The sequence below is a fragment of the Rattus norvegicus genome, chromosome 10, assembly GCF_036323735.1.
Source record: "Rattus norvegicus strain BN/NHsdMcwi chromosome 10, GRCr8, whole genome shotgun sequence".
Lineage (NCBI taxonomy): Eukaryota > Metazoa > Chordata > Mammalia > Rodentia > Muridae > Rattus > Rattus norvegicus.
This window is the reverse complement of record NC_086028.1, coordinates 79,742,802-79,766,069: the sequence shown is the minus strand read 5'-3', so window position 1 is coordinate 79,766,069 and position 23,268 is coordinate 79,742,802. Positions and strand designations below refer to the sequence as shown.

General features: G+C 40.5%; 1 protein-coding gene across 7 annotated transcripts in view; it reads left to right on the top strand.

The window, feature by feature from the left end:
* Nucleotides 1–23,268, top strand: part of Luc7l3 (LUC7-like 3 pre-mRNA splicing factor) — a 36,022-nt gene that overhangs the window by 7,409 nt on the left and 5,345 nt on the right. For 5 of the 7 annotated variants that reach the window (XR_005489891.2, XM_006247155.5, XM_039086386.2 and 2 more), the window contains exons 2-8: nucleotides 4,795–4,861; nucleotides 14,199–14,238; nucleotides 16,018–16,162; nucleotides 18,382–18,456; nucleotides 19,892–19,996; nucleotides 21,703–21,864; nucleotides 22,410–22,693. Coding sequence is in view for 6 of the 7 variants with exons in the window: in XM_006247155.5 (XP_006247217.1) it covers nucleotides 4,795–4,861; nucleotides 14,199–14,238; nucleotides 16,018–16,162; nucleotides 18,382–18,456; nucleotides 19,892–19,996; nucleotides 21,703–21,864; nucleotides 22,410–22,693 (878 nt within the window). In the remaining variant the exon portion in view is untranslated. Of the gene's footprint in view, nucleotides 1–4,794; nucleotides 4,862–14,198; nucleotides 14,239–16,017; nucleotides 16,163–18,381; nucleotides 18,457–19,891; nucleotides 19,997–20,652; nucleotides 20,799–21,702; nucleotides 21,865–22,409; nucleotides 22,694–23,268 lie in introns of those variants that run through there. The other 2 variants (XM_063269415.1, XM_063269414.1) reach the window with 2 other exon arrangements.

Below are 23,268 nucleotides of genomic sequence, written 5' to 3'. Positions count from 1 at the left end.
TGGACATGGAGTAAAGAGTTGAATAAAGAGGCTAGGGAGATGGCTCAGTGGTTAAAAGCAGTTGCTGCTCTTCCAAAGAACCGGGGTTCAGCTCCTAATACTAGCACCAGAGTTATTCACAAGAGTTGAATAAAGAAAAGAATGGGTGAGGAAAAGACCAAGTGAATTAGGAGGCCTTGAGAGGACTGCATAGATTTTAATTTGTGAGACTTGTTTATGTTTTTCAGTGGTTGATATTAAATGCCAGAGGCTAATATCTTAAATTTTGAGTAGTTGCCACAATTATATCCTAAAGAAAGCTACTATGTATGCAGCTAGGCACCACAGTGCATATTACTCCAGTGCTAGGTAGCCAGAGACAGGTGGATGGATCCCTGGGGATTATTAACTAGCCAGACTAGCCAATCAGCAAGCTCTAAATTCAGCAAAGGACACTGTCCCAAAAACTAAGGTGGACAGCAGCTGCAAGAGACAGCTGCTTTACATGCACAAATAAAAATGGCTAGGAGTGTTTGAGGAAGACACCCCACATTCGCTTCTGACTTTATCCTGCATTTGCACACACGTGTGCATGCATACAATAAACATGAATCAAATAGAAGATATTATGTGGGTTTACTTGTATTATTGGCATTAATAACTTCATTTGAAACACCCAGATATGTACTATCAGTTTTTCATGTTCTAATGTGTTTGGGTTTTTTGTTTTTTTGTTTTTTGTTTTTTTTATTATATATAAGTACACTGTAGCTGTCTTCAGATACACCAGAAGAGGGCATCAGATCTCTTTACAGATGGTTGTGAGCCACCATGTGGTTGCTGGGAATTGAACTCATGACCTCTGGAAGAGCAGTCGGGTGCTCTTAACCGCTGAGCCATCTCTCCAGCCCCCATGTGTTTGGTTTTTAAACTCTCCAATTCCTGGGGAGAATCAGAAGCAGTTTAGAAGATGGGAATATAGCCCAGTGGTTAGAACTTGCCAGCTACATGCCAGTTTCTGGGTTTTATTCTAGCTTAGTGGGGAGCAGGAGGCACAAGTAAGGAGAGCATACTACCTTATCTTTTTGGTTTGGTTTGGTATCGTTTGACTTTTCAAAAAAATTATTATTAAGAAATTGGTGTGTGTGGGTGTAAGTTAGAGGACACCTAGTAGAAGTTGGCTCTCATTCTACCATATGGATCATTGGAATCAAACTCGGGCTTTTAGTCTTTGTAGCAAGCACACTTACTCACCAAGCCATCTTGCCAGCCCTGGATTGACCTTTTTGGGCAGGCTTCTTTTTCCCTGTAGCTCTGGTTTCAAACTCCTCGCCCTCTGTCTTAGTCTTCCAGGTGCTTGATTATAGACATAAGCTACCATGACTGGCCATTATTGTCATTTTTGCAAGGCAGGTCACTAAAGACTCTGAGCTTAGAGCTCCTGCCTTGCTTTCATAGTTCTGTGATTACAGAAATGTGCTGCTATATTCAACCACGAAGTTCAGAAATAGCTTAAAGAAACACTTACATTTCTAAGCCGTGGGAGCTGGAGAGATGGCTTAGCACTTCCAAATACTGTTGCTCTTGTAGAGACTCTGGGTTGTGTTCCCAGCATCCACATGGTGGCTCTCAACAGTAATTCCAGTTCTGAGAGATCTGATTCTCTCTTCTGACCTGTGGACACCAGGCATGCATGTGGTGCACATACGTATATGCAGACAAAACACTCATACCCATAAAAATAAATCATAAGTAATTTTTAATGTCTAAAGCATTTAGTCTTCATTAAAGATAGACAACTTATAAGAATAATGTTTAGGTTTGGAGGCCAGGCATGGTAGCTTATACCTATAATTGATTGCTACTTAGGGTACTTAGTTCAAAGCTAACAGGTACTGTATTATTAGTTCCAGGCTGCCCTGGGGTGAAGAGTAAGATCTTGGCTCAAAAAGAAAGGTGGCGGGGAGCTTAAGTTGCAGAGAAACTGAAGAGAATGGTACAAAGCAAGACAGGAGGTTTGGACCAGCACCCTCAGAACCACACGTGCACACACAAAGACATTAAGTAATATGTTAATGTTACAAAACTTAACCTGTTATTTAGGCTTGATATTATGAATCTCCTTAGATTTTCAGCATATGTGCATTTATGGTTGGGGTAGCACATGCCACTAATAGTCAGTTCTTTTCTACCATGTGGTCCTGAAGATGATCTCAGGTTGCCCAGCTCAGCACCAGCTGTTTTTACAGGACCAGCCATGTTCCTATCCCTCTTTAAATTCATTATAATTGTGTATTGGAGGTACGGGGTTGCCACAGTGAGCCATGTGGCGGCCAAGGACAACTTTGTATAGTCTGTTTTTCTTTCTCTTTTACATGGGTTCGAAAATCTTGCTAGACAGGTTTCTTGACTGACTGAACCATTTCACTGACCACTTTTTTTGTTGCTGGTGTGCTCACGTGTGTGTATTTGTTTCAGATGTGGTGGTGGTAGTTGTTAGTGGTATTTTTGTTCTTGTTTTTTTCTCGAGACAGCATATCACTATAGCCTTGGCTGGCCTGGAACTCTGTGTAGACCAAATTGCAGAGTTCCACCTGCCAAATTTCTGGGACTAAAGGAATATACCACTCTAACACAAGGTCTTTGCTAATCTTCTTTTCAAGTTAAACATTGTTTGCTTTTCGGAGACTTGATCTTGCTGTTCTCAAATTTGTTATTCTCTTTGTACATTAGCCATCAGGTAGCTAAGATTACAGGCGTGTGTTTAACTTTTCCTGGCCTGGACCTCATAATGACTCTTCAGGTAGTTTGCTCTATTATGTCTCCATTACTGGAGATTGAATCTCAGGCTTTGAACTTGAGATTCACCTGCCTCAGTCTTCTGAGTATGTGGGGATTAAAGGCCAGTGCCACCTGGCCAGTTTTACAGGTTTCAGCTTCAGTTTTTATGGGCAGAACTGTGAAACCATACTGCTTTGATAAAGAAAAGTCTGTTTCGAATTTAGCACCAAATCCCTATATCTGGAGAGAATAGTGACTCAGAATTTTTTGCACAGTTTATTTTGTGCTAGCTGTAGATAGAACTCAGGGCCCTGTGCATGCTGGGCAAAAACACCTTAGAGTGAGCTGCGTGCCAACCCTTCTCACTAGTTAAATTTAATGTATCTTATAGGTTATAGTTACATATTGATAATCACAGTAATACTGAAATTTTGTGTGAAAGGTGATAGTTTAATGCACTTTGATTTACCATTTTACAATATTAAATATGGAATCTGGAGGAGTTTAAAAATAGCAATGGGCTTGGTGTGGTTCTGCACAATGGGCTTGGTGGGTTTGTGATATCAGCACTTATAAGGCTGAGGCAGAATTGTTTTGAGTTCAAGACAGTCTGGTTTAGATAGTGAGACAGTGTCTCACTGGAAAAAAAATAAGGAGAAAATTAAGTTCACTTTATGCTCATGTTTTCCTTATAATAGGAGCCTATGAGACACACTCAGTGAAGTATTGGCATGTATGAGACGTCTGATACATTTTGTGGATCTTTAGCAAAAATATAAAGCTAGTTTGCTTTAAATAAGTGTCATTTTTTATTTAGACCCTGAGTTCCAAGTCCTAATCTGTAAATAGTTAAGTCTATTAAAAAGCTTGAACTTGCTGTTCAGGGCACTAAAGTACCACAAGAGGAAATTAAAAGTTAGGATGGTAAAGAAAAGGTTAGAACGAGATCATTATATATTACATACATGTATATTGCTGAAATATCACAGTGCACCTTATGTTAAATGACAAAAGGATTTATGAGAATGGTGTCGTTTTTTTAAGATTTTTTTTTTAATTGTTTTATTTAGGAGTACACAGTCACTGTCTTCAGATACACCAGAAGAGGGCATCAGATCCCATTACAGACAGTTTCGAGCCACCATGGAATAGAACTCAGAACCTCTGGAAAAACATTCAGTGCTCTTAACTTCAGAGCCATCTCTCTAGGCTCCCCCTTAGATTGTATTTCTAATTGTGTGAATGGGAGCAATGTGTGTATGTGCAAGCATGCTAGAGGAGAATACAGGTAGTTTTGAGGCTCCCAGCTTGGTTTCTGGAAACTGGGTGCAGGTCCTCTGCAAGAGCAGTACCACCTCTTAAGTGTTGTGCCATCTCTCCAGTTTCTGTTAGAGGTTGTTTTTAGATAATAAAAATTGCCGGGTGTGGAGGTTGGTGCATGCTTTTTAATCCAGCACTCGGGAAGCAGAGGCAGGCAAAGTTCTGCGTTTCAAGCCAGTCTGATCTACAAAGCAAGTTCCAGGATAGCCAGGGCTACAAGGAGAATCCTGTCAGGAACCCTTCCCTTCGATTCCTTTTTTCTTCGATTTCTCTGCCTCCTAAATACCATGCCTAGCTCACAGTCCATTCATAAAAACAAGACGGTGTTGATTGGGAAATAGATCAGAGGTAATTAATATTCTAGAAGATAACTGATAATTCTGTAAGTTGTGTTCATTTTTATTAAAATATAAGAATATAAAAGTCACAGTTTAGCAAATGAAATTGTACTCAGTCAAAAGATGAATATATTAGTACAGACTATTTGGGACTGGTCTTCCAGAGGTTCTGAGTTTAATTCCCAGAACCACATGGTGGCTCACAGCCATCTGTAAATGGGATCTGATGCCCTCTTCTGGTGTGTCTGAAGACAGCTACAGTGTGCTCACAGATATAAAACAAATAAATTTTAAAAGAGTATTATTTGGCACCCTTTCTAATAGAAATTATAGAACTAAGCAGTTTTTAAAAGTTAAATTTTTCTTCTCTCAATAGGTTTGTAAATATTATCTCTGTGGTTTTTGTCCTGCGGAATTGTTCACAAATACCCGTTCTGACCTTGGTAAGTTATTTTTCTGTTTATTACACTTAGAATTAAATTTCCTTCACCAGGCATAGTGTCATGAGCCCATAATCTCAGCATGAGGCAAGGGAATCCTGAGTTGAAGGTTAGCCCAGGTTATGTAGTAAAACTTGTATCCAAACGAAATTCAGACTTTCTTTGTAATCCTAAAGTTTTTTTTCCTTCAAAACATGTGTAAGTAATTTCTTGGTTCAATTATGAATATGTTAATAAATGTCAATCTTATTAGGCACACTGGCAAATTAACTGTTTACATTTATACTTGTAAAATATTAAAGTGAAAATTGTTACATATACACTTTCTCTAATGTAGCCCAGAGTAGCCTGAAATGCACTTATGGGGCCCAAGCTGGCCTGAAACAGCAGTCCTCCCTCTGTCTGCTAGGATCATAGGTTTCAGCAACCACGCCTGGCTAAATGCGTGGAAAAGCAGTAACATTAGGTATCAGTACAGTGTTAACAGATCAGAGACACCTGCATTAAAAAGTCTGAGAAGGGACTGAGAAAATAAGTGTTGTATCTTAAGAGTCTTGGCTAGTTCAGGATTTGAGTCACCAGGATACCATAAAAGTCAGGGCTAAGTCATGAGACTAAAAATGTAAAATGATTTTCAGTTTAGAGATTTTTAAGCCTTGAGACTATTAACACTTTGAAGCAGTTTTCATGGCTTCCCCCTGTATATTTGACAGTGTTGGCAACTTTCCTGACCCTAACCTTATTTCTAGTAACAAACCAAAATAGTCATCATACATTGACAAATGTCTTCTGCTGTCTAAATATTAGCTCCCAATTAAGATCCACTAGTTTAGGCATTACACATTTCTTGGTACTAACTTTTCTATTTGGTGTGTGTGTGTTTGTGTTTTAGAAATTGGCTAGAGAGACTCTCTGAAGCATAAAGTACAAACATAATTGGTGAATTGTGAGTTCTCTTACAATACTGAGTTGCTTTAGGGGGATGTATTATGCCTGGTAAGAGTCTGAATTTTGAAATTTTAAGCACAGCATAGGGAAATTATGAACAAAAATAAGGTTGTAATAATGTTTTGAATGAGTTCTTCATAGTGATGTAATAGTGATGTTCTCTTACAGGCATCCGGAAGGGTATAGCTAGATATTACCTCCAGTTACAGGGGAGCAGTTGAATACTTCAGAGAAAGGATTTTAACTGAATCCTGACCCCTAAGAATCTCTTAAAAAATTAGTTCTGGTTTTTGTTGTTTTGTTTTGGTTTTTTGTTTTTTTGGTGTTTGTTTTGTTTTGTTTTGTTTTTTTTTGACAAAGGTCATTACTGATAAATCTTTGCCTATCCACTCTATAATTCTCTGTCAGAATTTCGAATTATTCTTTAAAAATTAGTTGGCAAGGCTGTAGAGATGGTTCAGTGTTTTAGAGCAGTCTTCCAGAAGACTTGGTTCAGATCCTGGCATCCAAATGGTAGCTCACAACCTTATGTGACTCCTCTAGTTTTGGGGATCCAATGTCCTCTTTTGGAGAACAGTCTTTCAAAATATAAGTTGCTGGTCAGGGGACACTAACCAGGCAGACATAATTTCAACTTATATTAACAAAATGAGTAAGGGAAGAGGCATGATGGTAAGAAATTATTGGAAATAGAGGAGAAAATTGTTTAGAGATCTTACCTAACTTTACTATCTTCAGAGAAATAGTATCTGAACATTAGAAAGAAGAGATTGCAGTTAAGCTACACTTTTTAAAATTAAAGCTTTAGAAATTAGAACTAGAGAAATGTGAAATAAAAGCCACTAGATTGGGCTAGGGATTGACTTAGTGCTTGCTCTGCCACCATGAGGATCTGAATTCAATCCCCAGCACCCACATGAAAAGCCGCCAGTACCTGTCATGCGGCATTATGGGGTGAAGAACAAATGGATCCCCAGGGATTGCCAGCCAGCCAGCCTAGTTGAACAGCAAATAGAGGAAGACACCATAGTGTTGCTTTGACCCCTCCTGCAAGTTTGCATGTAGACACACAAAAGAGCTGTATACGCCTGTGTGTGTGCCACACACACTATCCAAGTCCTTCAGGTAAAAGGCTGAATGAAGAGAAAGGAGCCGTACCCTCCCTCCATGGTGAGTTTGGGAACAGCATAGGAGTGTATAGGTCATACAATTATGTTTCAAAATGACCTATATCTTGTGGGTAGCAAGCAAGAAATTTGAAGACACTAGAGAATACGTTTACCAGTTTATATTAATGTCAGGGTTAGTATAGAAAACATCAAAATATGGTGGTGAAGAAAGATTTTTCTGAGACACAGTCTCAACCAGCATGTTTCCTATGTATCCTTTCTTAACAAACTTATCCAGGATGGTGTACGTTGATCTGAAAAGAATAAAGAAAAGGCAATCTGGTGCTCTGTCAACAGAGTGAAGACAAAGAACTGTTTAGGATGGCCATGCTAGCAAGCTTGGAAAGCGTGCATACCAGATAGAAGAAGGCGTGGCTCTCTGAAGAGAGCAAAACTGATCAATTGCCACCTTTGAAGTAGTCTTTAGGGAAATTGATACAGGGATACTTTCTTTGGCTTGATAGAAGAGTTCAGGAAATAAGAAAGGTTTAATATATATGGGAAATAAATCCCAAGGAAAGAGCAGTAGAAATACCATCTACATCTTTTGTTTGGTCTACAGAGAATGCTATTTGCTGGTCAAAATGTAAATACTAAAGGGCAGGGTATTTTAACTTAAGACAGAGTTTCCATGTAGTCCTATCTATCCTGGAACTTGCTATGTAGACCAGGCTAGCCGCAAACTCAAGAGTACTGAAACTCTGGAGTGCTGGGATTAAAGTTAAACCGCCATACCCACCCTAAATTTCTGATACATATGATTAATAAAAAATGAGCATAAAATTCTAAAGTAATGGAATGAATTTCAGAAGAAATACTAAAAGTTAATGGTTAATTTGGGGTTGAGAATGGGACTTTTGTCTTACTTTACAAGTATTTGAAGCTAATCTCAGTGTTGGTTCAGACCGGTAGTCTACAGCATCCACATTTCCTTTAATGGTGGAAAGGAACAGTTTCCTCTTCACTTTTGTTCCTCGTCCCCTTTGTTGACCTTGGCAACTACAGAGATCAGTTTTCATCATGTTTCATGATGAAATAGTGCCCCGCGCTATCTCGCCAGCAAGAACACGCGGGGACACATGAATCCTTCTGTAGCAAAAACGTTTATTGTATCTTAAAGAGAGGACCCGGGGCGCCAGCATGGCGTGGCTTATATACACCCTAGCGCGGCACATCCACACGTGATTGGTCGCTTATCCATGATCTCATAGGCATGCCCCGGAGTGGGCAAAGACCTGGCACAAAGGCACTCTTGTACATGCGCACACAGTTAACTTCCTGAAAGGAAATCGGCTGGCGTGGCGGAGGCCAGCGCCATCTTGTAATGGCAAAAAGCTATCCCGGCTTTCCACGTGGGGCGCAGTGGAAGCCAGCGCCATCTTGTGGTGGCGAATGTTATTGCGGCTCTCCACATCTCCCCCCTTATTGTTTTACTAATATGAGGCTGGTCTAGGTCCCTGTAGTTACATCCATCTGCTGTGGCTCCTGTCTTAGGTCGTTCCTCTATGTCACAGCCTTATCTGTCGAAGGGTAACCCTATCGCCACTGGGCCCCGTGTCTTAGATTGGTCTGTGGATGAGGAAAGTTGCTCGTCTCTGGATACCGCAGTGCTGTGTGACAGTAACTGCTAAACGACCTAGGGCGAACTCTATAAAAGAGGCCAGCCAGAAAATGAGTTAGTGGGGAAATCATGATCACCCTATCGCATGCAATGAGGAAACCTCAGCGATGTAGAAGGGCTGATCAAAGAATCATTGAGTCTCTCTCATCCCAGTGTAATGGATCCACAAATCCATGGGGTGCAAGACCAGAGAACTCAGATGTCGACTAATTTTTGAGGATAGATAACCAAATTCCAGGGGAGGCCCCTTGTTCAATGGCCACAAGTGCTTGAGTGACAACGACCTTGTCACGTTTCTGTTGAGATCTGAGTTTGTAAACCAACCATAGCATGAACACTAATCCACAGCATAGGGCTGCACCAAACAGAGCCACTCCCAATAAGTAGTGGGCACCTCATCTGGTTCTCCTCAGCTATTACCACCAAGGGCCGTAGTCAAGCCGCTCCTATAATAAAATTTAGAACTTCCAATTGTTAGCAACTACTCCAGAAAGTTCACCCACTGTGCTTGCCTAACAATAGATTGGGGGGAGGGTAACTCTAGACACTGCAGACACAATGGCTGCAGCAGTAAATGGCTGCTACAATAGCAGCGAAAGTAACAAGGTCTTTCCCAGGACAGTTCAGGATCAGCCATTCTTTTCTGGAACAACCAGCAGGCAATGGAACCATGTCTGAGATCTGCATAGCCAGGGCAGAGTTTCCCAGTCCACAGCAGCTTCACGCAGATGGAATTCCTGTGAAGCTACAGACTGCAAGATGACAACACCAGTTAAGGCAGCAAGAGTCACTTGGGGAATGAGGGGGGCAGCAACGACTGGAGTCCAGTCTTCTCCAGCAAGCAGCAGTGCACAGAGGGTCAGAGAGCGGGCCACAATGGGACGGGATACACGCAGCGGTAACACTGACTGCAGCAACGTCAAAATCTCTGTGATGACAAAAGGTGAGGGGGAATCTTCCATCTTCCTCTCAGGGCAGAGGAATGACTCCAGGGACCCGAACCAGGAGAGCTGAATCTTCATGCAACGAGGATCAGCAAGTCTCACCAGCCACTCAGGCAGCTGGCACACTCTTGTAGCATCCTGTAGAAAAAACAGAAACATTCCCTCTTCCCCATATAAAATATCTGGACAGGATCGTGTCAATATGTGGATCTTTCTATTTCACCTAGGCAGAAGTATGTCTAGTTGTACGGTGCCATAAACACTCAGAGTGTTCCTTGGCATACAAATTTTAAAATTGAAATAAAAGGAGCATTATTTAGCATACAGGGATAACTTCCCCTTTTTAATTATTAAAATATTAGAAAGAATGAGATTTTTTGACTAATTGTTCTTATGTAAGGCCTATAATCTGTCTGGTATCATTGTCCTCCCTTGTTAAGGAGTCCAGGCAATCTAGTTTGAGTTCTTAAAGTCCTATAAAGTAACAGTATTTAGTGTTCTTAACCACTAAGCCATTTCTCTAGCACCTCACAAACTTTATTTACCTAAACATAAGCATTAATTAGAAATGTCAAAACCTGTAAATATTGTCCAATTTCAGTCTAACTAGAAATCCCTGAGCTGGCAGGGTGAGGCTGGGAATTGAAAGTAAGCAAATGGAGTCTTCTTCTTTTCATATTAACTCTATTACCATTTTTAAAGAGCTGGGTCTATGGTTTTGTTTAGTTGTCTGAGCCAGAGCACTGAAAGGACAGTGAGTTGTCAGACAATTCACACTGAAATCATCACTCACTGATTTCATGTAGAAAACTTGTCTCTAGTAAAGCATTAAGTAATTGAAATCAATTGTAAACTACAAGCCACACATTGGCTATCAGTATGTGAATTGAAAGCTTGATTTAAAAACAGTGGCTAAAGCCCGGAATTTAATAATCTGTGTTGAAGCAGCAGAAACTCAAGAGAATAAACAAGTGATCTAATCATACATGTAGCCCTTTCATTAGATGAACCACCTATAAATATCCTATGGGTTGTATGCACAAATATACAGGAAGTACAAAAGCATATAAAGAGTAAAATTATCAGTTTTGCCTGAAAAATTTGTATATGTAATAGGCCAAATATCAGTATTTTGTAATAACCAATTTAACTGTTGTTTGGAATAAGGTATGTCTCACCAGGTTTCTTTTTAAAATACTTCCATGACTCTAGCCTACAATTCTGTATTAACACAACTGAAGCTTTATCTCCAATGTGGATAACAAACAAAGACCTAAGTCCTCTGGTAAGGTGAGGTACTTAGCCAATTAACATATCCTTAGAAGCTTAAAATTAGTTTTAAATATTCTTTTCTGGAGTAGTGTTAACAGCTACTCCCCAAATAATAAAGCTCATTTTGAGAGCAAAGGTTTGTAGTAAAAATTTCCATATACACTGAAAGATTTAAAGTTCTAACTTCTTACATTGAAGAAGCGACAAAATTACATAATAAGGCTATTAGCCATTCTTTTGTAAAATTTTTAGTGATATCACTTTATGGGCTCTCTAAAATTATAAGCAAGCTCACGAAATGAAAACTCACAATCGCCAGGATGTAAATAAATTGTATAAAAACAATCCTCTAAATCTATCTTGAAATGGCAGTTGAAGTAAGCAAACTGGCTGTAATGTTCTCACAAGTTCCAAAACCTCATCAATCCTTTGTAAATCCTGTAACAATCTCTACCTGTTTGATTTTTCTTAATTACAAATAAGTTTGAGTTAGTCAATGCAACACTGGCAATCCTTAATCACAATCCTTAAGTTCTCCTTGTAACACCAGAGCACAACCACAAGGTCACCTGAATTCTGAGTAGTGACTAGGCAGCTGTTCTTGGGGCAGTGGAATTAGCATCAAAATACAGATAACTTCAGGGCAAACCACAACTTTGGAAAGCAAAACTCAACTTCTAACAAACGATCTAGTCTCCAAAATCCAGTCTCTAAAACACCGAGTCTATCCTTCATGTTACAAAGTTTGACTGCCAATTCCTACATATGAACGCACAATGGTGTAGTCTCCAGTACCTCAACAAAGAGACACTGTCCTACATTCTGGTTTCTAGAAGTAAGAATTCCATAAATAAGAATTCAATTTAGACCTGTTTCCCTAGGTTGGCTCATGTCACATGTCTAGAATAACTTTATCTAAATTATCAGTTTTATGTCAACTTTCTGTTACCAATGTTATACCTTTTTAACCATATCCAATAACTTAAAAGCCAATAGTCCATAACCAAGGCATGTAGGCATATTTATACATTTAAAACCAATCAGAAACAAAATTGAAGTGGCTATACATATCTTTAATATTTAGACCAAGCACCATTTTTACCTTTTTAGCTATGATTTTAAGAGAAGCACCTTGTCACCTGTTGAGTCAAATAATAAGTCAGGGATTTTCTAAGAGAAACAGCTATCAGCTCCTGTACCAAAGAAGCTGAGGAGCTGCTGGTGCCTTTAAGATCAGCTCGTGCAGACGCTCAGCCCCCCGGGCAGCTTCTCCAGCTGACCTAGACTCCTGGCTACAGGTATAGGGCTCTAAAGGCCTGATTGAAACTGCTTTTTATTCATTTATTCCTTTTTTGAAACGAGTTAAAACCAAATCAAGGTGTGAACGACCAGCAGATAAAAGTTTTTACCATTTTCTCTTTTGAACATGAAACATAAAACATTTAAGCAACAAGAAACAAAAACCACAGACATAAACTGACATACACGCCAGCTTGGTGCACCAAGGACAGACAATAAACAAAGGGGAAAAACTAGATGGTGTCCCAGAAAAGGAACCCAGATTCCAATAGGAGTCAGAAGAGAGGTAGGATTTGCCCTTTCCCACCACTTCCACGGTGATCATCCACTCGAGTGGAGTTGATATGGACTATGGATTGTCTCAATTCCTGGACTAGTCCATCAACGTGTTGAAACCAAATTCCTGTAAGATACTGAGATATATTACGGGATATCTGAGCAGCACGACTGACATTCACAAATGGTATGGAAGTGAAACACAGTCCTGAATATTTCCACTCACAACCCAATTACATTAACTCCATCAAGCTGTGCATGGGCATTGAGATGTCCTTTTGTTTGATTCTCCTGAATAAATTTTCAGGCAGTCTACCTCTATCAAATCTGATCAGTATGACTCTGTGAAGCTTAAACAAAATTACCAGCCTTGTCCACAAGGGATCCATAACTTTCGGTTTCTTCACAGTGGCTCTCCACCTAGGCCCATATCTTTCTTCTTCATAGCGAACTACCTCATCTTCTAAATCCTCTTCCTCAGAGGAGCCAAGCTCGTCTGTTTTTGAGCTATCAAGCTCTAAAACCTCTAACTCCTTTACCGGATAAAGGCATCTCCTTTTCAAAACTTTTTTCTCCTTTCTCTGTTTCTCTCCTGGGCCGTTCTTTCCCCAACCTCTCGCTCCCTCAGATCTGAAGTCTTTGGAAGGGTCTTTTTGTTCATATTTATCTTTTTTCTTTGAGCTCTTTAAGTTTTTATCCCGCTCTGTTTCTGACATGCTGCCTTGTAACTTCCCTAGCACTCTCTGTCCTGCTATTACAGTTGGGCAGCTCCCATCTTCTAGGCACGACCTCTGACGTTGTCTAGTGGCAGCCACAAAATCAAAAACCAAAAGAGAAAGCATGAAGGCTGCTAAAACGATAACAAAAACTTGCGCTGCATCTTCTAGCGGGGGAGAGAAGTGGAACAGATCAAGACCAAACATATCTTTCAGAGCTTACCTTAAAACACTGCAGTTCTGGATTCGCTCCGTGGACGGAGGACCCCTCTCGGCGCCTGGCGATGGTGTGGCGTTTCTATCCCGGTTTTCAGCACCAGATGCCCCGCGCTATCTCGCCAGCAAGAACACGCGGGGACACACGAATCCTTCTGTAGCAAAAACGTTTATTGTATCTTAAAGAGAGGACCCGGGGCGCCAGCATGGCGTGGCTTATATACACCCTAGCGCGGCACATCCACACGTGATTGGTCGCTTATCCATTATCTCATAGGCACGCCCCGGAGTGGGCAAAGACCTGGCACGAAGGCACTCTTGTACATGCGCACACAGTTAACTTCCTGAAAGGAAGTCGGCTGGCGCGGCGGAGGCCAGCGCCATCTTGTAATGACAAAAAGCTATCACGGCTTTCCATGTGGGGCGCAGTGGAAGCCAGCGCCATCTTGTGGTGGCGAATGTTATTGCGGCTCTCCACAAAATAGTACTGAGTAATTCTCAGTAATAAAATGAACTGCTTTCCCTTTATATTTTTAATATTTCTTAAGTGCTTTATATGCCGTACTAGATCTATAACCTCATTTCTACCCCAACAACACAAAAAAGTAGCAGTGGAACTTTATTTTGAACAAAGTTGTACTAGAGCCAGGTTGACTAAAGGTCACATGACTGAAAATACCTTTTTAAAAAGGAAGACAGACAAATTTGGTGTAGTGGTATGCCTTTTTTAAGATCCCTTATCACTTAGGAAGCTGAGGCAGGAGGATCCTGAATTCTAGATCAGCCTTTTCAGAACAAAACAAAACAAAAAAAACCTTTATGACTAGAGAAGGGATTTTAATGTCACAAATAATTTATGCATGCTCTTTTCTCTCTCAGGTCCATGTGAAAAAATTCATGATGAAAATCTAAGAAAACAGTGAGTTGTACTATTTTCTTTTTGTTACTTCCCCCTTTCTGGTTATTTAGTTTTAAGAGACAAGCATTGAAGTCAATTGTAGTTGATATAAAATAGCATTGCAGATGAATTTAGTCACTGGCCTGGCATGGTAAAGTGTGATAGCTTTAGGAGTGGTAGCTGCCATATTATCTGCTTTTTAGTATTTTATGTACTTCTCTCTGTTTGTCCTTTATAAAGTTTATAATTGTTTTATAACCTTGCATGTTGAAGACAACTTTGATAGTTTGTTCTTGCCTTCCATCTTGTTTAGGATGGGGTCTCTTGTTCAGTACTGATGTCACAGGCTAACTGACTCAAAAGCTTCTGGGGATTTTATGTCTTTGTTTCCCAATGTCACTCTAAGAGTACTGAGTTTACAACCTGTACTGCTGTGCCTGGCTTTATGGATCCAGATTCAGACCCTCATGCATATATAGGAAGCAAAGTAATCTCCTGAGCCATTTCTCCGGCTCCCATGGACTAAGTAAGGGTCTTTGAGCATGATGAGGATGTAGAGGCCCAAAGTAGACATTGGATCTTCTTGTTGATCACTTTCCACTTTATTTATTGAGGCCATCTCCTATTAGCTAGTTTTGACTCATCTACCTAGACAGCTTGCTCCAGGAATCTCCTTTCTCTGTCCCTCAAGCACCAGAAGTATAAGTGATACAGTGTCTGCACAGCTTATATGAGTTCTAGGAAGCCAAGCGTCCATCTTCGTGCTTGCATGGCAAGGATTTTATCCACTGATCCATTTCCTCAGCTTCCTCCAGTTCCACCTTCATTTTTCTGTTTACGGTTTGTCCAGACACAGTTTCTCTGTATTGCCTTGGCTGACTTGGAACCACTTTGAACTCAGCAGAGACTTGCTGGTGCTGGGATTAAAGGCACAGGCCAAGTCTGACTTATTTTCTTCTTATTAAAAATTTATTATTATTGTTGTTGTTATTGTTATCATTATTATTATTATTTCAGTCTTACTATATAACCTAGATGGCCTGGAACTCACTATGTAAGCCAACTGACCTCAAACTCACAGATATCTAACTGTCTCTAGTGCTGTAATTAGAGCATAGACCACCATGCCTAGTGGTTTAACTTTCTCAATTACATTTTATTTACTTAATCACATTTACTTAGTTCGTGTTAGTTACTATATTTGTGAGTGCACTAGTGCCATGGTACATTTGTGGGCCTAAAAGGATAGCTTCTAAGTGTTAGTTCTCTTCCATTGTGTGAAATCAAATGCAGGTAGTCAGGCTTAGCAGTGAGCATCCTTACCGACTGAACTGTCTCACTGGTCCCAACTCCTGTTTTATAGATATGATTTGTCCTGGATTCCAGAGAATAGATAGATGCAAAGTAGTGTTATCGCCATGGCTTAAACCTGTGTTTAAAGCTTGTGTTTTTACCTGGGCCTGGTAATGCCTGGTAAACCAGCTATTTGAGAAACCGAGACAGTAAGATCCATGTTCAAGGCCAGTCTGTGCACTTAATGGGGAGCTTTAACACAAAACAAAGGCTGGGTAACAGAGCTCAGTGATAAAGCACTTTGCTAGCGTGTGTAAGGGCCTGGGTTCAGTGTGTAGTACCGCCAGATCCGATAAACAGCCAACTGACTGTTAACCAACTGCAGTGCAATGTATGGTGCCTCCCTTAGTAGGATATCATCTAAAATTTCACTCAAGCTTTGAGATGGGGTGATAGAGAATATATGGCTTGTAATGTTTAAACATTTATTTACTTTCATTTTATCAGGTATGAGAAGAGTTCTCGGTTTATGAAAGTTGGCTATGAGAGAGATTTTTTGCGATACTTACAGAGTTTACTTGCCGAGGTCGAGCGTAGAATTAGACGAGGTCATGCTCGTTTGGCATTATCTCAAAATCAGCAGTCTTCTGGGGTAAGTATGAAACGAACTTAGACTAGGAAAGAGCTCTTGTTCTCTGTAGTTTCAGGCATCTCATTATTTTAAACTTGTCTTCCATTCATTGCTTTCGCCTTTAAAATTACATAAAATGTGAGAAGCACCTTTCTTTCTTTCTTTTTTTTTTAAAGATTTGTTTATTATATATAAGTATGCTGTAGCTGTCTTCGGACACACCAGAAGAGGGCATCCGATCCTATTACAGATGGTTGTGAGCCACCATGTGGTTGCTGGGATTTGAACTCGGGACCTCTAGAAGAGCAGTCAGTGCTCCTAACCACTGGGCCATCTCCCCAGCCCCCGAGAAGCACCTTTCTTTCTGTTACTCGACGTATAGGGAAGCATCTTCCCCCTCAAGTGTGCGTGCGCTTGTTTGTTTGTTTGTTTTGGTGGCACTGCTAGAGGTCAAACCATGAACTTTGCACAGCTAGCAAGTGCTCCCCCGCTAAACTACATGTCAGTTCTCTGGCTGCTTCATCCTAGGAAAACCAGGACAGGTGGTCGTCCTGGTAACTAACCCCAACCCAGTGAGTCATGATCCCTCCATGATAGAATGGGAGAAGCAGGGGGCCAAGACTGTCTGAGGCAATTGCTTTTCCAAGGAGATCATGGGTAGAAAGACTCCTAACAGTGACCTTCGAAGGCAAGCAAGGAACTAGCTAGCCAGCAGAATCAAAAGGAAACTGCGCTGGGGTTGGGGTGCAGTGAGGTTAAAGGCAGAGAAGGAGAAGGAGAGGAGGTCATTTCTTCAGACAGAGCCACGGCAAAGCAAGGGTGCAGGTGAAAAGATCTTGAGCGTATTTCTTGAAGGCTCACTCTGGCTTTATAATGGAACTGATCTGAGGAGTGTACAGTGGAAGCAGCCAGTTATCTGGGGGGTTGTGTGGTGATTATGGTGGGCTGGGTGAAGATGGCTGAAAACCAACAGCTTGCTGGGGCGAGAATTTGGGTGAGCAGGGAAGAGGAGAAATTCTTCCCACATGGTTCTTGGTTTAAGCATCCAGGTGACTAACAGAATTTAGTGTAGATCGGAACTGGAGAAAATTCTGTTCAAGTTTCTATCTTAGAAATGTCAAATTTGAAATGCCTTAAGTACCCAAGCAGAGACATTTAGTAGGAGGTGAGACATGACATAAACTTGTAGTTGCAAGTCAGGCATGAAACCAAAATCTTCCCAGTGTATTACTTTCTACAAATTACTAACCTTCACCTAGTGTCTTGGTTTTGTCTCTGTTAAATGGAAATAATAAAATAGCTATAAGACAAGTCAAGTTTTATGACCAGTGGTAGCACAGATGGTTAAATGCCCAGCAGATGGTAGCTATTTGGATCTGGAGCTCGTGGAGGTGCCCAGAAGGGATGGCAGGCATTCACTGCCATGCCCAGTTGAAGATTTTTCTTAAGTATCAGTAACTCAAAGATAATTGGATTAGTATCAGGTGATTTTTTTAAATATTTATTTATTTATTTATTTATTTATTTATTTATTATATATTAAGTATACTGTAGCTGTCTTCAGACACACCAGAAGAGAGCATCAGATCTCATTACAGATGGTTGTGAGCCACCATGTGGTTGCTGGGAATTGAACTCAGGACGTCTGGAAGAGCAGTCAGTGCTCTTAACTGCTGAGCTATCTCTCCACCCCCTAGTATCAGATGATTAAGCAGTTACTGTTCTGCCAAGACAGGGTCTCCTTTGGTGAAGACTACTGGCCTTAAATTTGTAGTTGAGGATGATCTTAAAGTTTGTTTGTTTGTTTTTTCCAGACAGGGTTTCTCTTTGTAGCTCTAAAACTCACTTTGTAGACTAGGCTGACCTTGAACTTTGAGATCCACCTGTTTCTGCCTCCACTTTCCAAAGAGCTTGTAGACATGTACCATGTTGCTCAGCTCCTCTTTGCCTTTAATTACTAACTAAAAACACTCATGGGACTTGGTGGCATAATCCCATATTCTTAGTTAGCACTTGGGAGGTTGGGACAGAGTATCTTTTTATTGTTTTAAAGGGGAAAAAATACACATCTGTTTCCATGAGAACCTGAATATGTTACTATTAGGGGTGGTGCTTGGATCAAACCCAAGGCCTAGTGCAGATCAGGATCTCTGTCCCTGGACTCAAGAGGTTAGATAATTTTCTTTGGTATTTTACTTATCAGTTAATAAAGTATTAACATACTTTATTGTTTTTAACAGGCTGCTGGTCCAACAGGCAAAAATGAAGAAAAAATTCAGGTTCTGACAGACAAAATTGATGTGCTTCTACAGCAGGTGAGAGTCGTTTGTAGAAGTGAGAAAATCCATGGAGCTAGGTGCCTTGGCAAACAGTTTAATCCCAGCATTGATGAAGATGACAGGGCCATGACCCTGTCTTAGACAGAAACAACTGAGACGTGATTAATAAGGTTAGAAAGTAAACATGGGGGGTTGGGGATTTAGCTCAGCGGTAGAGCGCGGTAGAGCGCTTGCCTAGCGAGCGCAAGGCCCTGGATTCGGTCCCCAGCTCTGAAAAAAAAGAAAAGGAAAAAAAAAAGAAAGTAAACATGGAAAGATTTTGATTGATTATAAGGGACATACAAACTGAAATCTCAACTAGGGGGAGATACTTAACAGTATTTTATTGGTGTCCATTAAAAAGGTTAACTAGCCCAGCACTATGGCACACACATTTAATCCTAGCACTCTGCATGGTTCCAGGCTAGTCTTGTTTACAAATCAAGTTCCAAGATAGCCACAACTACACAGAGAAACCCTGTCTCAAACAACAAAAATCAAATAACAACAACAACAAAACCCCAACAGTATAAAATGCTTGAGTGTTGTGAAGGATTTGGGCTTTTAGAGTTATTAAATGTTGCTGGTGGGTGTATAAAATGATTCAGGTATAGGCAGTCTAGAAGAGTTTAATCTGGTCCATCCCCGTCCTGCCCCTCCCCCCAAGATAGTTTGTTTCTTAAAAGGTTAAAAAAATGTACCTGTGAACTTAGGCAAAACAGAAATGTGTCTGTACAACTTGGCACACCACTGTTTTAAAAATCATTCATACCCCCACCCACCACATTCAAGTGTTCATTAACAATTCTGTGAGAAAGTCATGTGGGGTGGTCATAAGTTCAGTATTAAGGCAGGAGGAATGCCTTTGAGTTCAAGGCAAGTTTTGGCTCTGGTGAGTAGCAGGCCAGCCAAGGCTGCAGAGACAGAATACTGTCTTAAGAAAACCAAAGTTAAATTATGTATAGTGAAATAATATTCTGCAATGTAAAGGAACTTAACTATTTGCAATAATATTGATAAATGTTTAAACCATTTATTAATGAGTGAAAAAAGATAGACTGAGGAAGAACTATAAACCACATAATGTATAAAACTTGGGAAAATACAGTCTAATCTGTAGTGACAGAAGATTATTGATTGCCTGTCTGGTCATATGTATAATGTTGAGGTTGAAGGAGGTGCTAAAATGAATAGGAAGAAATCTTTTGGAGGAAGGAAGGAACATGTCTAACTGGTAATGATGATTTTCCTGGGTATGTGTTTGTCCATACTTATAATCTTTGCATACTTAAAATCTACATCATCTAAGCTATAAAAGAAAAATCATATTAGCAAGCAAAATGACAAATCTACTGAAGGCTAGTAAAGCATGGTGGCTGTAAAATTCTTTGCTTGATTTGAGAGGAATCTTGACTTTGTGTTTCTGTCTTAGATTGAAGAGTTAGGATCTGAAGGAAAGGTAGAAGAAGCCCAGGGAATGATGAAATTGGTTGAACAGTTAAAGGAAGAGAGAGAATTGCTAAGATCTACAACCTCGGTGAGTTTTAACCTGTTATGTTCCCAAGAAGCCTGTTAGTTACATGGAATCTGTTCTTCTTAGAAAGTCTTAATACCTTTTTCTGTTGTCCAAAATTTAGTCTTGATCAAACATATTCTTAAAAGGCCATGTGTGTTGGATTGGCAGGTCACAAGGTTATGCCCTGCCTTACATTGAAGGCATCCTCAGACAACATGAAGATACAAAACAAAACCCCTCACACTGTTTCCCCCAACCCCCTCCACATACATGCAGTGCAGAGGAGCAAACATAGGGTGTCGTGCTTGTCCAGCAAGTACTCTTAACCTCTGAGCTATTTCCCCAGCTAGTGACTTCACTCCGGTACCAAGCAAGGAATGTGCTTCAATACCAGACACTAGCCAGGTGTCTGCAGGTTAGTGCTGGCAGTTTATCTGAAGATAGCGTTAGACTTCACAAGTTGGGAGCATAATTCTGAAGCTTGTGTTTGCTATGGCGTTCTTTTCCTTTCCCCTTTCCCTTCTCCCCATCTGATGCGCACATACAGTCCCAGGCACATGTATGTCAGATGTCACTCACGCCCCAGGTTTTACCTGTGCTTCTGACTAACGTTAACAATTCAGAGCGTTCACAAACCCTCACCTCGGGTTCAATTCATTTGCTCCCGTACCTCACAGATGTCTGAAACACGTTCACCAGCTTATTATAAAGGATATTACAAAGGATGCAGAGGAAGAAGACATGCATAGGTATGGGAGAAGGGTGGCGAAGCTTCCGTCTCCGCTTCAGGTTCACCACCTTCTAGGAACCTCCATGTACTCAGGTATCTGGAAGCTCAGGCCCTTTTCTGGGTCAAATTGGAGACTTAATTCTATAAGCATTATGGAAACATGGACAACTGGGTAGAAATGTGATTAGGCAAGAAGAATATGATATAATACAATAGACCAAGTAGGGGAACCCAGTAGCCTGCCTGTCCAGGTCTTTTTATGACACCCGCCCCAGCATTCTCTACCCTCTGTTGGGCAGAGTCCCCATTAACCTAGGGACCCTGTGATCAGACAAGTAGATAGTGAATTTCTTGGTCTACTCCAGGTCACAAAGGTAAAGGAAGGTTATATAGAGTTTTTGAGACTTCTCTTAGGGAGAAGTTAGAAGAATGGGTAGAAGTGATTACTGCATGTTATCTCACTACAGGCTGCATTCTATGATTTTTACATTTATTATTCAGTCTTTGTGTAGTCCTGTCACAGCATGTATGTTGAGATCAGAGGACAACTTGAAACTTTAGTTCTCTCCTTCCATGTGAACTTTTTGTGTCATCTAGCTTGGTGGCCCTGCCTTACAGTATTAGTACCCGTGTGAGTTTGAGTTCCATTTACTCCATACTTGTATTTACGGTAGTTTAACTGAGGAGTGCAGTGTATGCTTTAGGTGCTATTGATAAGGTGTTCTGGTTACTGCTTCTGTTGCCTCATTGTTGTGAACTCAGATTGTTCACCATGAGGTTCATTTCTTAATGATTGAGTGATTGTATCTATGTGAAAGCAGTTTAGACTAAAATAACTTTCTGAACAGTTACCTTTTTCAAGGTGATTTGGTGTTGAGCAGTTAGGTCAGGTGAGCAGTGGCTCTTTTCCACCCTTTCCTTTCTAAAACTTGAGCAATTGGTGTTCAGTTATGGCTGGAGAGATGGAAAGTAGATGTTAGATTCCTTCTCATTTCAGACTATAGAAAGTTTTGCTGCCCAAGAAAAACAGATGGAAGTCTGTGAAGTGTGCGGAGCTTTTTTGATAGTAGGAGATGCCCAGTCCCGGGTAGACGACCATCTGATGGGGAAGCAGCACATGGGCTACGCCAAAATTAAAGCCACTGTGGAAGAATTGAAAGTAAGTTCCTCATAAGCACACATGCAATCTGTAAGTTCTAACAATAACTATCACTAAAAGTACTGTATTTCATAGAGCTAAAGTTTATACGTATCTAAAGCTGTGATGTGTGGAGGTTGGAGCTTGTTTAATATGCCCCCAACTGTGGGCTTGATCCTTAGTCAAAAAGGAAGAACGCAGTGACAACTCCTGTGACAGTTTCTTGTTCACCAACATATCTTATTAACTTCGTTTTCAAATACCAGAAATTGAAACTTAAAGGTATTTCTCAAATAATGGTTACACACACACACACACACACACACACACACACACACACACACACACACACACACGATGCCAGAATTTCTACATTTCCCCTGACGATATGGGACTCCATAAGCAAATTAGTCCATACATTGCCTGGAAATGTCTTAAAGTTGTTATAAAACTCTATCTTGAGCTAGGGAAGTGGCTTAATGAGAGATTACTTGCCTGGGATTCTCAAGGCCTTTGGGCTGGTTCCAGTACTACAACAATTAAAAAAGCCAATTTGATTTCCTTAGGAAAAGTTAAGAAAAAGAACAGAGGAACCCGATCGGGATGAACGTCTCAAAAAAGAGAAGCAAGAAAGAGAGGAAAGAGAAAAAGAGCGGGAGAGAGAAAGGGAAGAACGGGAAAGAAAAAGACGAAGAGAAGAGGAAGAAAGAGAAAAAGAAAGAGCTCGTGACAGAGAAAGGAGAAAGAGAAGTCGTTCACGGAGTAGACACTCAAGCCGAACTTCTGACCGGAGATGCAGCAGGTCTCGGGACCACAAAAGATCACGGAGTAGAGACAGAAGGAGAAGCAGGTATGTAAATCTGCTGACAGTGTCTGGTTCGTGATGACACTACAGTGTACAGTTATGAGCAAAAAATAGTAAATGACCTTTTGTTGTAGTGGGGCTCTCATATGTCATAACTGAGCGGTTGTAAGTTGAAGAAAATGCATTAAGTCAGTACGGAATCTCATGCTGACATAGTACCCCGCTTCTCCTTATTGATCACATAGCTGATGGAGAACTAACTGTGAGTGATTGTCGCTACCCAGGTTTAGGATGAATGTGGAGCCTGTGTTTCTAGCCTAAGTAGTGATTCAGATCCTAAATTTGAAATGAAATGTCTGATGGATGTACATTACTTTTGTGCTGTCATAAAATCAGATTATTTTATTGAACCACTAATAAAAGACTGCATGTTTATGTGTTAGATAGACTTGTAAGGGTTGAAAGGTGAGCTTTCATCTTTAAGGAAGCCCCTTCTGTTTTGGGTTTGAGATAATCTTTCCAGGACTCAGTCTACCAGGTAGTATATCTCTTGTTTTGTTTTTGTCGGGTTTTGTTTTGTTTCATTTCAAAACAGGGTCTTTCTATCTGTGTCTGGCCTG